Source organism: Notechis scutatus, chromosome 2 (assembly GCF_049901735.1).
Source record: "Notechis scutatus isolate UNSWTSFEM ecotype Mainland chromosome 2, rNotScu1.2, whole genome shotgun sequence".
Lineage (NCBI taxonomy): Eukaryota > Metazoa > Chordata > Lepidosauria > Squamata > Elapidae > Notechis > Notechis scutatus.
Window position 1 is genome coordinate 248,491,138 of NC_142010.1, and position 16,560 is coordinate 248,507,697.

Sequence of the window (16,560 nt, forward strand, 5' to 3'; positions counted from 1 at the left end):
AAGGTGGGTGTAAGATACATGGGGAAAGAGAAAAAGAAAGAAAAGGGGGCATTGACTTCCAACTCTTCCTAATACAGTACAAGATAAACAAACTCCTGCCTCAACCTTTTGCTTTTACACATTAATATATAACTAGCCATTTTTACGTATAACACCAAATCTTTCTAATCAACAAAACCGAAATCAAAGTTTATTTATTTTTCTTCACAAAGACAAATTCCAGGAGTGATATCCAAATAAGAACATATTTTGCTCTTTAAATAAAGTAATCAATTTAATCATTCCTGCTTTATCTTCCTTGCTATGGAAATAATGTGTATTTCTATTTGCACCTAGTAATCTTTATGAACTGTCACCATTTTTATTTACAAAATTTAATATATTCTTTCAAATTCTTTGGCCTAAAAATAAAAGGGGGGGGGGGGGAGAGAAACCATTTATTTCCCCTTGTCCTTCAAAGTACTAAACTTTTTAAAAACAAAAAAACCCACTTTTTTTAAAAGTCAAACTTTATCCTAATGCAAGCTTTGCAAAAAGAGATTGGATCGTCTTAATGGTGCTTGCTTGGTTGGGTTCTTCTATCGGAACCCTGACATAGCGACTATATGAAGTTATGAGGGACTCCCTGAAAAGAACTGTGAACCTGGTTCCAGAGTTCCAACATCATGCACACACTTTGTTTCTCTCTTCTATCCCCAGGCATCTATGACTCATCTCTCTAAATAAAGGCTTTACCTACCACGGATGATATAGTTGTTGTAAGATAATGCCATGTCTCTGTGAGCAGTTTCTCATCTGGGCTGAAATTAAATATTACACTTTCCGAAAACAGATCATCCTTGAGCTTAACCGGAATCAATTTGATCCTTTCTCTGTTAACTTCTGGTGAAGGAGATCTGTGAGCAATCGTAGGGATTCTTAGAGAAAGAAAAGAAAGAGGTAAGTAATAGGTTGAGTCTTGCTTCCTCAGATGCTCTATTTTTAACACTGTATATTGAGTATATTTATATAAGATTTTACAGAATTTAATGGAAAATGTAGCACGAGCTTCAAAAGCATGGCTGACAGTGGCTACACTTGCAGTGGTGACCAAGAGTGAGTCACAAATTGCAAATTCTCCAATCATGCATAGGACATTTAGCATATACATTAATTTTTGGGTTTTCTTCCTTCTTGTATCACCTTGCTTGGTGAAGAATTCTCAAAAACTCATTTTCATACTGCCTTTGCTGTTTTAATACAGTTTAATACCTACTTAAATATATTGCTTTTATTTTGTATTTCCCTCCCCTCCCATGCCACCCCTCCCCCCAAATGCCACGTATGGTAAATTCCCAGCTATAGGGGATATATGTTTACTAATTAGAGAAACATAAAATACATACCTTTCTCTAATTTACATCTCTCATACTTTGCTACCACAATACTTTCTTCCCACACACATTCTCATGCTGTACAATGTACATGTGGCATAGGTAAATAAGGAGTATGATTTGCATCATGAGGATGTGGTCCTTATTTTTTGGTGCTCGTCCCTTTGAGTGCTTTTGCTTTAGCCATGGAGTGGCTGCACTCCAAAATGTAACGGGTAGAGTCAGAAGTAAACTCAATTTTATTTCATATCATTTTGCTTTAATAATTTAATTTAATGGAAAGTTAGTTAATAAGTTAGTATTAATGTTTTGTTTTTTGCATTCATGTGAGAAGCACTGAGGTGCTTCCTGGTTGAAATGATTAGCTGGTGACATCACTGTTGCCCTGGAGACGTCCAGTTGGGGGCTCCTTTCATGTCTCTAGCAGGAGCTAGAGTTAAGGATGACAGCTGAACCCTGCCCCATGGCAGCTGTTGCATCTCAAATGTGGGCTTGCCAAACTCCTGCCCTGAGTTCCAACCACTTGAGACACCATGTTCCTATGTTAATAATAAATGAGTTAATTACAATTAACTTAATTATTAAACATAAACATAAGAGACATGATGGCGCAGTGGTTAGAATGGAGTATTGCAGGCTCATTCTGCCAACTGCCAGGAGTTCGATTCTGATCGCTCAAGGTTGACTTAGCCTTCCATCCTTCCAAGGTTGGTAAAATGAGGACCCAGATTGTTGGGGGACAATATGCTGACTCTGTAAACTGCTTAGAGAGGGCTGGAAATCACTGTGAAGTGGATTAAGTGCTATTGCTATTAATTAGTTAATACTTATTAATATATATCCAATCATATATTTAACCATTTTCCCTGTCTCACTGAAAATTACAACTGATTAACAATTGTTGGATATTCCCTGTGGCCACTCTTCAAGGAGGCTGCTTTGGGTTTCAGACCACTCCATTCTCATTTAGTTATTTTTGTATTATTTGACTGGTCTTGGTTTTCTAGGGCCTCACATACAGGTGTTTTGTATCAAACACATACACCTTTTTAAAGCAGACGTTTCATGCCAACTATGCATATATAGTGGCAGTACATTCATACAAGTATTCTTTCTCCTATTTACATGTACTCCAACACAAACATATCTATTTACTAATTGTTGCAGTTCTGCCATTTTTATCATACATTTTCATCTTGCACTCTTCCGCAGATAGCCTTCTTTCCATTAGATCTATCAAGGGTATTCTGGTAAAGTCGGAGCTGGTGTCTATTGGAATTTTGCCTTCCATTGCTCTATAATAATCATGCAGAACTTTTTTGGTATCTTGGAAACGGTCCATTTCATTCTTTATGATGTCCAAAGAAAGCAAAAAAAAAAAAAATCCTCTTATCCCTCTGAAAATGCAAGACAATTTTACAATATCTACATGTCTATACTGTTGTATATCAGAAAAATATGACAAGAGGGAATATATATTTGATTTTACATGCATTAACAGCAGCTAGAATTGTATTCGTACAACAATGGAAAAGTTAAAAAATCCTGACAGATGAAAACGTAATTAAAAAAATATTAGAATGTGCAGAGTTGGATAAACTAACATTGACAATTAAAGAAAAGGAAGAAACTGAATAGTTTTTGACATGGGACCTGTTTTATCAATGGTTGGCTAATAAAAACAGAGGTTAGAAACATGGAAATGTATGAAAAGAACTAATGTTGTAGGGGAGATTTGTTAAAATGGATAAGCAAATATTATTGTTATTATTATTATAGAATTAATATCAATGTAATGACTACTGCTATAAATATTTTGATCATTATTTTCTAAGATAACATGTACCCAAGATAACATGTACCCAAGTTTTTTATAAGATAAAAAACTTTTACCACAAAAAGAAACTATTCTTAAAACAATCCCTTCTCATCTTTACAATTTGGGTACCAATGTTTTGGAACAAAGGAGCTAGTGCCCAATTTTTTGTACGTTTGAGCTATGTATTAATAATGTTAAAGCACTATGAGTTTTAACTATATGTTAATTAAGTATCTACTAAATAATACTATTACTCCTGTTGGAGTTTTATGATACTGTAGCTAAGCCAACAGACCTGACACAAGCTGAACATATTTTAAAAATCATGATTAAGAGATTAGTCATAAGATTGTGTGCATCATTAATTATCTGTTTGTGTGATTTCTCTCCCTTTACCTTAAAATATGATCTACTCCAACATTAACCATGAAAGTTTTAATAAATGATTTAACAAATGTGTACTATATATATTGTAAATAGCAGCTATGATTATTAATTAATTGAGATTAGCACTGTTGAAAATACAGCGAATGTAACACTAAACCATGGTATGTTGAACAAGTCATAATAGTCTTGTCTGTCTATAGATTCTATAGAACAGAATAAAAATATGAATAATTGTCCAAAACCATCTAATTTGGGCCTAAATGATAAATTTCACTCAATAATTCTTCAATTAACACTTTTCTTTCATTCCACAATTATGCTAAAAACCAACAAGAAAAATAATGTCAAGTACAATATGCCAGGTTCAGAGAATCTATACATCTGAGACAAAACTTTATGCACCTGTCATGCTTTTGATTTATTATTAGACTAAAAGCCGCTAAATATATAACTGTAAAGTAAAACCAGTGCCCTGTATTCATGGGAAAATTCACAAAGCCACAGTCTCAAAAGGGGGAAACAGAGACAGAAAGAAAGAGAAACCACAATAATATAACAATCCAGCTTAGTAGGACAGTGATCAGGTCAAAAGTTTCAGCTTCAAATTCTTAAATCGGTACCAGATCTTCTCTAGCTTCTGCCAGTCCAGGGCTCTTGGGATTGAACAAGATACAGAATAAAGATAAAAGTCACATGATGTTATCTATCCTAATGCTACCCATGGTAACCTTTTTTGGTAATTTGTTGCATTTCTATCTAATATTCCTCCTATATGCCTCATTCAGAGTCCATTAGGGGCCTACAAATAATTATTCCAATCTGGAGCTCAGTCTCAAAGAGGGATTCCTGTTACTGTTTGTATGGGTCAGGCCAGTGGTGGGATTCAATTTTTTTTATTACCGGTTCTGTGGGCATGGCTTGTGGGTGTGGCTTGGTGGGCATGGGAGGGGAAGGATACTGCGAAATCCCATTCCTTCCCCACCCCACTAACTTGCTTTCCAGCTGTTTTCCTGTGCAGGGCAACTAAAGGAGACCCAGCCAATCAGCTGGGACTCAGGAGGCAGAGAATGGGGGCAGGGCCAGTCAGAGGTGGAATTTGCTGGTTCTCTGAATTACTCAAAATTTCCGCTAGCAGTTCTCCAGAACTGGTCAGAACCTGCTGAATATCACCTCTGGGTCAGGCCCATGAAGAACCAGGGTGCCTGAATCAGATTCTTTGAAGATGCACTTAGTGAGTATTGGGTTTATCTTCTTTGGATAACTTCAAACAAAAGCTGGACAGATATTTTGATGGGTATAGGCAGCGGGTTAAATTTAATAGTTTATATGGCTCTTTGCAATTATGATGTTATGTTTTGCCACTTCATTGTATCTGCCCAGTGGCCCAGAGAGAAGTAATTCACCTTTAAGGACTCACACATTTTGAAAGTTGGATAGGAGATTAAGAGTAGACTGGTGGTGGTGGTGATAGTGGTGGTGGTAGTGGTGTTGGTGTGTGTGTGTGTGTGTGTGTTGGTGTCTTATCATAGTTCACCACCAAACTGGTTATTAATTTGGAGCTGTTGCCTATGGCCAGACTTGCACTGTGGATTCTTGTTCCGACAGGCAAAGCTACCCAGTCACACAAAGCTAAAACTCTATCAACAATCTAAAAGTTTACAAATGCCAGGGCTTCAAGTGGCTTTTCGAAGGCCGAATAAAGATTGCAGTGAGAAATGTGAATTGGTACTCAACAGATTGTGCTATATAATGTGAATGTGATATCCATGCTGTAATGCAGTTTTGAACATTCATCTTCTATTTCTGTAGCCAGAGGGTTCCACTGAAACTGGATTATAGAACTGTTATTTAATAACATGCCAAGCAACAAATAGCACAAAATGTAGAAATCTATACATTTGAATAGTAGAAAATTATTAATTATATTAGCTATTTTTCTAATAACTTATTTATTATTAGTTTGAGCCAAAAGTTCATTAACACATGAAAATGCAAAGCTCCTTCTATTGTATTTCAGACCTGCATAAGAGAAAAAATGTGGTTCATCAGAAGCCCAATTCGGTCTGGCAACCAGCCATCGTTCATGATATCACAACGTTCTTGCTCAGCTTCATCTCTCCTGTTCTCACAGATATCCCACAAGCGATCTCTTAAATCCTAAAAAATATTTTTTTAATACAAATAATGTTCTGAAACATCAATAATGTTTCAACCCAATCCTCCCTCCCGACCCCAATAAACTAGTTAAATGCAATTCTACAGCAGATACCAGCTGCCCACTTTTATACATACTGGAATTAAGGATCACATCAAAGTTATAATCAAAATGCAATTTAAAGGTGACCTAAGGAGTGCAAATTTGTAGTTAATGGACACAAACCATATTAAATCAATTAATCAAATTAAATGTTTTTGTCACTCAACTTTGTGATCAAATGTGGTTCTCAGAGTCTAAAATGTGGTGTATCCCTGCCTTATATGTACGAAACCATATAGAAACCAGTAGATTTTCATGGTTTCAATACAACTGATACAAAACCTTATTGTTAAAAAAATCTCAAAACATTTTATTCATGGAATTTGAACTATCTTCTGTCTGTCCTTGCCAGAATTGTTGCTGTCTGAAAAAATAAAGGATTAGATAGCTGGTGAGAGACAAAGCTGCCAGTATTATCAGGTGGATCTGATATCCTCTACAGAAGCATGGAACATTCAGCCCATACAAAGGTGAATTGTGAAGGTGAATTGCATTCTTTCTAGGGACGTTTTCATCATCAAAAGCATTTCTAATGGGTCAGAAATCAGATTATATACGGTTGTTATTGGTTTTTTAAACCAGTTTTATGGCAAAGACCCTGGGCCATACATCACATAGCAAGAAGAAACATTTTGATTTACAGATCTTCAAGCAGTCAATAGAGCCAATAGTAAGGGATTGTGGAAATGGAAATACAAAACATCTGGGAAAAAACTACTATTCTTAACTTACACAGTACAAGGCTGTACAATATGATATGTATATTGCTGGTGGCTAATGCTTTTAGTTCTCATTGTAAGGTGCTGCTTCAATTTAAAAAAAAATCTCTTTTTAAAGAAGTAAAATAGATCAAATTGGAAGGAATCACACTTTGATTAGTATGCAACAACAATTCTAGTTATTAGCCAAAACAACAAGAACAATCCTGTCCCAGAACTAAAGCTATAGGTGTTTTCTGATCTAGAAAAACGCTTGAATAGCTTTTCTTTCATGAGTTATATTTAGTACAATTTAATATTGAAATCATGAAAAAGATAAAGATAACACTAAAGCAAACATTTCCATAAACTGACATTATGTTAATTTATTCTATTATATGATAACATACTTGCAAAAGAAATACTTTCAGGGTAGACTGAAACTATTATATCGCTAGTCCATTTACACGTTGGCATGCAGTGTTTGAGTGCTTGTTTTGACTGTTTAGTTTTTTTCAATTAAATAGGAAAGGATATGACTTCACTGCTTTCATCTCAGTAGTTTATGATGGATTGAAAAAGAGTCTGTTTTTTAAAAGCCACTTTCCACCGCAGTGTGGAAAATTATTGCCTTCAACCCAGTGAGGCTTTAAGCACTGCTTTCTTTAAGACAAACTTGCTGTTCCTTTCCCTCTTTTATCTGACTTGTCAAGCTGCTTGGAAAGGTGAGACCATAAACTTGTCATTCCTAGTAACCTAAGCAGGTGTTGTGGTCAGTGGCCACATTTACCGTGTGTGTTTTTAGAGATAAGCCAGTTTTTAGTCCTTTCATCTTTAGAGTCTTGCTAGATACCATGAGCTGAGAACCTGGCAGAGCTTTCTGTCTTACATGGAGGAAACCAAGCTCACTGGCACATTTAAGAGTACGTTGGTGACAAACAAATAATCCTATATTCAATGAACCATAGAATTCATTGATCGGTTAACTAATCTCATCACCAAAATATATTTATTCTGTGGAACATAAAGTCTCATTTGGGGGACAGTCACTAGGTAAAGTTGGAAAGCTGTGTTTTAAAACATAATGCTTAACCCTTGATATCAGCTGGCAGTGAAAGACAGTACAGTACAGGTAGTCCTTAATTTACAACAGTTCATTTAGTGACCGTATGAAGTTACAGCATTGAAAAAAGTGACTTGTGACTGTTTTTCACACTTATGACCGTTGCAGCATCCCCAGAGTCATGTGATCAAAATTCAGGCGCTTGGTAACTGACTCAAATTAATGACAGTTGCAGTGCTCCAGGATCATCCTTTGTCACCTTTTGACAAGCAAAGTCAATGGGGAAACCAGATTCTCTTAACAACTGTGTTGCTAACAACTGCAGTGGTTCACTTAACAACTGTGGCAAAAAAGGTCATAAAATGAGGCAAAAGTCACTTAGCAAATGTCTCACTTAGCACAAAGAATTGTTGGCTCAATGGTAGTCTTAAATCAAGGACTACCTGTATGTTCATATCCACTCCTACACAACTTTATAATTTAAAGAAGCTCCATATTCGACTTCCAAACTCTTCCCCAAGTTTTTTTTTTTTGCTTTTGCAAGAATGTCTTTTAAAAAAAAGATAAACTAATTGTCTTTCATGGAATGAGAATTGGTAAAAATAATGCAAAATATTTTCTGGCACTAGTTTATTTCAGTGGAAGCTGTTTAGAAATGAAGTCTCGAGGTGTATTTTCCTACAATGCCCCATTCAACTTAATAAGAAACAAAACCAACTTGCTACGAATTAGTAAACCATCCTCTACTTTTAGTTAATTCTTACAGTAACTCTTTGATGGAGTTCTTCTTTTGTTTCATCATCATCCCATAAGTCATCAGTCACTGAATTATAATCGACTTGCCACTGAGTCACAAATTCCTGCTTGTGGTCTGGACGCTTCAAATAGTCCTTGAAATGGTTTCTGTGAACAGGGAAATGAAAGACCATCCAGGGGGTTGGAAGACAGCAGAAAAAGGGACATGAGGAAGTTGAGTCCAACAGTCCCAACACTCACCTTATGTCTGACAGGTAATAAATGATAACATGTTGCTCATCTCTGAGGCATCTAAGGGTTGCTTTGATGTTGTTGATGTATGTTTTCTCTATTGTTTCCCAATAAGGAACTAGGAATTCTGCTATTTCCTGTTAAGTTGAAATAATACAGAATTCACATGAAGTTATTTATACACTGCCTATCTTAAGTGTTAAGGGAAAGAGAGTATGTCATATGTACCCGTGTATCAGCCAAGGTCCTCTTGGGCTGTAGGCAAAGTTTTCTGATAAGAAAGTTACTTCTTACTCATTCTCACCTGCTAGATAAACCCAGGCAATAATTGCCCTGCTATCAAGGACAATTTATTTATTTTACTTACTTATTTATTTATTTATTTGATTTGCCAATTGTTTACAAGATAATAAGTATAAATGTATACATAGTTGTGAATACATGAAATGGGTACATATAAGAAAAATAAAGAAGAGAAACAATAGGACAGGGACGGTAGGCACGTTGGTGCGCTTTATGCACGCCCCTACAGGCCTCTTAGGAAAGGGTGAGGTCAATAGTAGACAGTCTAAGGTTAAAGTTTTTGGGGTTTGGGGAAGAAACTACAGAGTCGGGTAGAGTATTCCAGACATTGACCACTCTATTGCTGAAGTCGTATTTCCTGCAATCAAGTTTGGTGCGGTTAACCTTGAGTTTGTATCTATTGTGTGCTCTTGTGTTGTTATGGTTGAAGCTGAAGTATTCATTGACAGGTAGGACATTGCAATGTATGATTTTATATACCATGCTTAAGTCAGACCGAAGACGGCGTAATTCAAGGTTTTCTAGTTCTAGAATTTCAAGTCTGGTGGCATAAGGTATTCTACAACGAGTAGAGGAGTGGAGAACTCTTCTTGTGAAATATTTCTGGACTTTCTCAATTGTGCTAATATCAGATACGTAGTGTGGGTTCCAGACTGATGAACTGTATTCGAGTATTGGTCTAGCAAATGTTTTGTATGCTCTGGTTAGTAGTGTGATATTACCAGAGAAAAAGCTACGTAGGATTAGGTTAACAACTCTTAATGCCTTTTTGGCTATGTAGTTGCAGTGGGCTCTAGCACTTAGATCATTAGAGGTGAGTATTCCAAGGTCCTTTACAGAGCTTGGGTCATCAACAAGATCTTGACTATTCAGCTTGTATTTTATTTTCTGATTTTTTTGCCAATATGTAAGACAGAGCATTTATTTGTTGAGATTTGAAGTTGCCATTTGTTTGACCACTCTGATACATAGTCAAGATCTTTTTGTAGGGTAGCACTATTGTCTGTGGTATTGAACAGCTTTACATCATCAGCGAAGAGAACGCAATTGCTCTTAATATGATCGCAGAGGTCGTTTATGTAGAGTATGAAGAGAGTTGGTCCTAGAACACTGCCTTGGGGAACACCACTATTGACAGGTACTGGATTTGATAGTACGCTCCCGATTTTGACCATTTGTTGTCTGTTTGACAGGAATGCTTCTATCCAGTTATTCAGTTGTCCAGAGATACCATAGGATTTTATTTTTAGGAGTAGTTTGTCGTGTACCACTGAATCAAAGGCTTTACAGAAGTCTATGTAGATTGCGTCTATTGCTTTGCCCTGGTCGAGTTGTGTCGTCCATATGTTTTTGCAGTGTAAGAGTTGCAGATTACAGGATAGTTTTTTCTGAAACCAAATTGTTTATTGGAGAGTAGGTTGTTTGTCTCTAAGTGGAGGATGATGGATTGGTTAATAATTGATTCCATGACTTTACAGGTGACCCAGCATAAGGAGATTGGCCTGTAATTTTCAACTAGGCTTGGGTCTCCCTTTTTGAAGATGGGGATGACTGTGGCTTGTGACCATAGGTTAGGCAAGGAGCTGGTCCTGAAAGATTTTTCAAAGATTATGCTTAGAGGTTTGGCTATGGCAGTGGATAGCTTTCTTAAGAAGTAGGCACATATTCCATCCGGTCCAATAGATAGAGATGGTTTTAGGTTGCGTAGTGCTTTTTCAACATTGTCTTCTGTGAAATCGATATGTATTAGATCATTGTTGTTATCTGTGGTACGGCTAGGAAATACTGGGCATGATCCATTGCTGTTTACAAATACTGAGCCGAAGAATGTGTTAAAGATGTTGGCTTTAATGGTGTCGTCGTTGCAGTCTACTGCACTGATTTTATTATATTTTTATATTTCTTGACTAGAGTGCTTGGTCAAGTTTGTTATATAGGTAGCTATACCAAACAGGAAGCGTGTAAAAATAGAATGGATTGCATCTCACACTAAACAGCCTAAAATTATCTAGTCTTGGAAACCTTTCCACACTAACATCAGAGAAAAGGTAGCAGCTCTGCCTAAGTTATATGAAGAAAGCAGTTTAACTTTGTAGATTTAAAGTTTACAATAGTGTATGAATCTAATATATGAGTTAGTTACTATTACTCAGCATAAACTGTCTTAATTAGACAGTGCTGATAGAATCAGATCTGATTTTCTTGGAACAGTAGGAGACAAATACTGAAAAATAAATATTAAAAACTCACTTTTCTCAAAAGTTTTATTTTTATGTAACATTTCACCCATCATGTCTTCATGTTGAACTAGCAAGACAGATGGTAAGAGCCATTCTTAACTAGTTGCTGAATGTAGAAGTAAGGATCTGAAGAATCACACATCAACCTAGTATTGTATAAAATATGGCAGAGATTTCTTTCAAAATTTAAACAAAGACAAAATAAAGCTAATTTCTCCAGCCCGATCCACTTGTCCTCTGTCTAATCTGGATGAGGATCTGGGTCACAAAACGTATTTCTGATCACTGAACTTTGTAAAGGAAGGAAGGAAGGAAGGAAGGAAGGAAGGAAGGAAGGAAGGAAGGAAGGAAGGAAGGAAGGAAGGAAAGGAAGGGAAGAGAAAGGAAAGGAAAGGAAAGGAAAGGAAAGGAAAGGAAAGGAAAGGAAAGGAAAATCATGACCTGCTGTTTCTGGACAGCTTACATGGGGTATTGGATCATCACAGTAAATCCATTCACTTGACCCAGGTTTGATTGGAGGTGGTTCAATAGTACTAAAAGGCAACATATCTTCAGGGGAAGATGACATAGATTTTGCCTGTCCTTTTGCTCGTGGAGTTCCTTAAATACAAAGAAAAAGTAAAATGCCTTTTTTTTTCAGGGAGAAGATGAGAAGAAATGACCTAAGAACAGTAGAAAACAGTATATTTAGATTGTCTTATGCCATAGAAAGATTGACGTCTTGCTCTCATGGCAATCAGTTTGTAACAGTGCCACAAGCTGCTATCACCATTATAAATGTGCTTTTTTTGGACCAACATTTGGGGTCTTTGATTTTGATCATAGTGTCACATATGCATATTTGTTTATGTAAGTATGCACTTATATTTGTGTCTGTATACGAAAAGATGCTCTAAAGTTTCTTGGGAAGGAAAGAAAATGAGATTAGACCACCCTCTACTATCTATATAGAACAGAGGTCTCCAAACTTGGCAACTTTAAGACTTTTGTGGACTTCAACTCCCAGAATTCCTCAGCCAACTTTGCTGACTGGAGAATTCCGGGAGTGGAAGTCCACGAGTCTTAAAGTGGGGGGACATAAAAGTTTGCACTAAACTTTCTCCAAGGGCTTTTTCTTGCCCTATTCCAGACTCAGACTTCATTTTTTTCAAGATTTATGTTTTTCTGAACAGTGAATCTTTGAACAGTTGCAACAAATGAAAAGGTAGGATGTTTTAGACATTAGCCACCCTGTGACTGAACCACGATATATGATTAATATGCAGTAGAGTGGGAACTAGTTATTTGTGTTCCTATCTGGATTTCTCATCCATCACATGCTGGTAACCAATTTTACTACTCTCCCATTAGTTCTTGCACTGGGAGGGATTTTCTGGAGATTCTTTGGACTCCTTATAACTTCTTTGCTCGGGCTTACTAAGGCAGGGATCCCCAACCTTTTCGACGCCCGCGGCCCGGTTCCGACATCAGCTGGGCGCCATGCCCGGTCCAGCGTCAACTGGCGCCGCCATCTTTTATGACGAAAAGGCGCTTCGGTGGCGCCACCGGGAAAGCTGATTCGTCATATAAAAGATGGCGGCGCCATGCTTCTGGTGAGCTTTTTCGGGTATGGCTTTCTACCGGAAAAGCTCACGAAGCTTGGCGCCGCCATCTTTTATGAAACAGCGCTTCCGGTGAGCTTTCTACCCGGAAAAGCTCACCAGAAGCGCTTTTTACCAAAAAGATGGCGGCGCCCAGCAACCAGCGGCCCGGTAAGGGTTGTTCCAGCTGGCCCACGTCCGGTCCGGACCGGCGGTTGGGGACCCCTGTACTAAGGTATCACACCACTTGTTCCCAAGAACATTTTTTTCAATCTTGGATTGAATTTCTGGTCATTTCCTTTGTGCATAATTACACTTGAAATTCTGATGCAAAATAATCTGGTTATTGAGCTACTGTATCTAGTCCTCAAGATGTCAGTGGCAACATATGATAACTGTTCAATTCGTGTCAAAAATAATCTGTCATTTATTCCTTCAATTAATATATTCCTAAATCCAAATGTTTGTATTTATATGACATAGAGTGACAACAGATTTTAAATAAATGTTCTACACTTTTTGTTTATAGCTTTGGGACATCATCATGAATATGAAAAGGGGGAACTGACTTAACTACAAGTAAGCTGGAAATATAAACGCTGCCAACTTAATTTTATTCAGTACTAGCTCTGTACCTGTGGCTTCGCTACGAAACTATGTGATCGGGCTTAGTTTTTGGGGAGGAAAATAAGGGGGGAAAATTGTGCCTCTGCCTACCAGCATCCATCAGTATTCATCTGGCTAGCGTCCTGTCAGTGTGTGAGAGTTGAGGGCTGTTTGGAAACTGAAACATGGAAACTGAAACAGTATTTGCTGTGTGAGCAAGGAGACAGCAAGGAGCCTGGGCGTGGCTTAGCTCAACTGTTTTGTACTAAAGCTGGTTGCTGCTGTGAAACTAAAACTGAAACTGAAACTCCTCTTCTCTGCTTGTGTTTTGCATTTAGAACAGATTTCTTTTTCAGATGGAGAGGGGGAGTAGAACTCCTTAGCATCAGAGCGTGTTAACAATAATATATGAAATGCTAATGCTCTGATGGTCATTTTGAAAAAAAATCTTTCTTAGTGAGCACCTGGAAGCCAAGAGGAACATATGCCAAATTTCAAGTTTGTAGGCTTTACGGTTCTGGAGATTTTGTGATAATGCATGAGTGGTGTTTCGCTTTTATATATATAGATTGACTTTTCATCTGATTTGTTGACCATGTAAATATACATTTTAACTTCCAGAAGCCTCTACTATAACATATTAACTCTCATTTCAGATTTAAAATGTCTACCAGGAAATTCAACCAGCAAATAGAATGCAGTTCTTTACAAACATGTCTGCCAAAGCTACAATTTATTCCATTATCAGCCTGAACTGTTTTCATGCCATATGAAGTTTTCCTGCTAACCATAAATACAGTACAGGTCAATTTTTGTACATTTTGGCTAGGATGAATTAAGTGCATCCAAAGCTCAGTTTTATTTTATTCTATATAAATTGGGATCTCTATTTGAGGGACTATTTTCCAAACCAACATACAATACTTTTATACCTACATCCTCAATTGAAGACTCACAAAACACAGTGATTCTTATACAGGATTAAGAACCTTTTATAAAAAGTATCGTCTTCTCTTTGTCAACTCTATTTTGATCAATCAGTCAACCAAAATATAATCAAAATATGCCACAGTTGTTTGAAAATGAAAGTCATGAATATACTGTAATTAGCAAGTACTAAATTTAACAACAAAATTATCCTTACCTGATTTAGCTGCTGATTCTTTTCCTTTGATTGTTTCTTCTTTCTTTCCCTTTTTACCTTTAGCAGGTAACTCTGATGAAGTGGTCTCTATAGGACATTTAACATAGATTTGAAATATTTTGAAATTTATTACCTTGCTCTTGTTAAGTTGGATTTTGATCTTGTCTAGGATTAAACTCAAATAAGGGGGAACCTGATCATATCTATAGATTGCCAATGTCTTAACTTTTACTCTGGGTTATGGTACCTAATTATCATAGAACTACTTGGGAAGCAAAAATATTTGGTTTTGCATTGTATTTGTTTATTTTTTACTGCAAAACTATTAATGCATGAAGCAACAATGTTTCTGAGTTGTTTCCCAGCTGGCTCATCACACAGCCTGACGTTGATGAGGGCTGGGTGAATGACTCAGGAGCATCCAATTATTTTCCATGCCTAAGGAAGGACTAGAACCTGAGTATCCTTTCTCCTAGTCTTGCACTTTAACTTCCACACCACACTGGCTCCCAGACATAACACTATATATCTAATTATAGAGAAAGTATTGTCATGAAATTGTCTGCTTGCTTTTACCTTTTTGCCACTAGCTATTTATTAATTACATTACACCCCGCTTTTCACTGAGAAGTTGAAGATTGCAGATTGATAATCAAATTACAAAACACCTCCACTGCTAAAGCTCTACATCAAGGGTGTCAAACTCAATTTCATTGAGGGCCGCATTAGGCTTGTGTTTGACACCTCAGGGGGCGGGGGCATGGCCGGAGGCGTGGCCAGCTCAACATCACTTGTGTCGGGGGTGCCTGTAGGGGTCACCTGTAGTGCTCTGCCAGTGAAAGTGGAGCTCCATTTTCACTAGCAGAGGCACCAAGGGCCGGTTGTTCGCTGTTTCCAGAGCGGCCCCATGGGCCAGATCTAAGGGCCCCATGGGCCGGATCTGGCCCACAGGACTTGAGTTCAACACCCCTGCCCTATATGGTTGGGTGAATGCACAAATATACACATCGCTGTCCCTCTCATTTGGCATCAGGACAATACCATGCTCCATGCTATGGACAGAACTGGCACATTTGTTTCATGCTGCTTCTGTTTATGGTTCTGTCCCACTGCATCACTATGAAATTTCTCAGGTAGTCTTTTTGCATATTTTCTAGGCCTGGCCTTGGAATTCACCAATGAAATTAAAGCCAAAAGGGACTTTCTTCTTACATTGAAAAGAGCTCTGTAAAGCCATCAATCTGCTTGTAGAAGTACATGGGCCAGAATGCAACATACACTATTTAAAAGTGACCATAAAGAAATGGGTGCCAAAAATGGCTTGTCCTGGAGCATCAGTTCAGTTTCTAAATGGAGGGTTGCATGCATGAAGTTCCACAAACCTTTAGTTGCAGGGGGTGGAGGTGGGGGCTCCTGTAATTCTGCCAATAGGGCTGCTTCTTCCATTTTTTCTATGAATGATTCTTCTGGCAAAAGGTGGATGGCCTCCTTCTCTTTTTCACCTTCTAACTTTTCCTTTTCTTTTCCTTCAATACAGGAATAGCAGCAAAGCATACACACACACACACAAACAATATAGTAATAATATAATAAATATAATATAATACAATGCAATGCAATGCAATGCAATGCAATACAATACAATATTTCCTATTTTTTTCAGCAAATATTCAAATGTCTTGAGTATTATTTCCCAGGATTCACATATAGTTACAATGGATAAAGAAAAAAGAAAAATGAATAAAAACAATAAGATGAAAATGAATATAAAGAAATAAAAATTGCTATGCTTCTATTGACTTAATCTCATTCCTAATAATATAGAAAAGAGTAACAAACTGCAAGTCAAAACTGTAACGTTAAGGAAATTTGAGGCCTTCCAGATGTTGCCTGAACTAGAATTACCAGCAAACCCAGCTTGGCTAAAGGCATGGAATATTGGGATTGGCATTCAAGAACTTCTGGACAGAGACGGATTCCACACCTCTGCATGGTTAAACAGGTTTATCATGAAAGTGTCAACAAGTCTACACAGAAGTAAGCTCTGCAGCATTCAAACTTATCCCAAGCAAGTGTATACTGGATGGCAGCTTTGAGTACTGA

At 37.3% G+C, this 16,560-nt stretch overlaps 1 protein-coding gene across 3 annotated transcripts in view; it reads right to left on the bottom strand.

The window, feature by feature from the left end:
• Nucleotides 1–16,560, bottom strand: part of SPEF2 (sperm flagellar and cilia associated 2) — a 113,408-nt gene that overhangs the window by 36,567 nt on the left and 60,281 nt on the right. For all 3 annotated transcript variants that reach the window (XM_087958522.1, XM_087958523.1, XM_087958521.1), the window contains exons 19-26: nucleotides 15,840–15,983; nucleotides 14,458–14,544; nucleotides 11,591–11,727; nucleotides 8,594–8,721; nucleotides 8,362–8,500; nucleotides 5,599–5,736; nucleotides 2,561–2,721; nucleotides 740–917 (exon numbers count right to left, since the gene is read on the bottom strand). In XM_087958522.1, coding sequence (XP_087814648.1) covers nucleotides 740–917; nucleotides 2,561–2,721; nucleotides 5,599–5,736; nucleotides 8,362–8,500; nucleotides 8,594–8,721; nucleotides 11,591–11,727; nucleotides 14,458–14,544; nucleotides 15,840–15,983 — 1,112 coding nt within the window. The remainder of the gene's footprint in view (nucleotides 1–739; nucleotides 918–2,560; nucleotides 2,722–5,598; nucleotides 5,737–8,361; nucleotides 8,501–8,593; nucleotides 8,722–11,590; nucleotides 11,728–14,457; nucleotides 14,545–15,839; nucleotides 15,984–16,560) is intronic.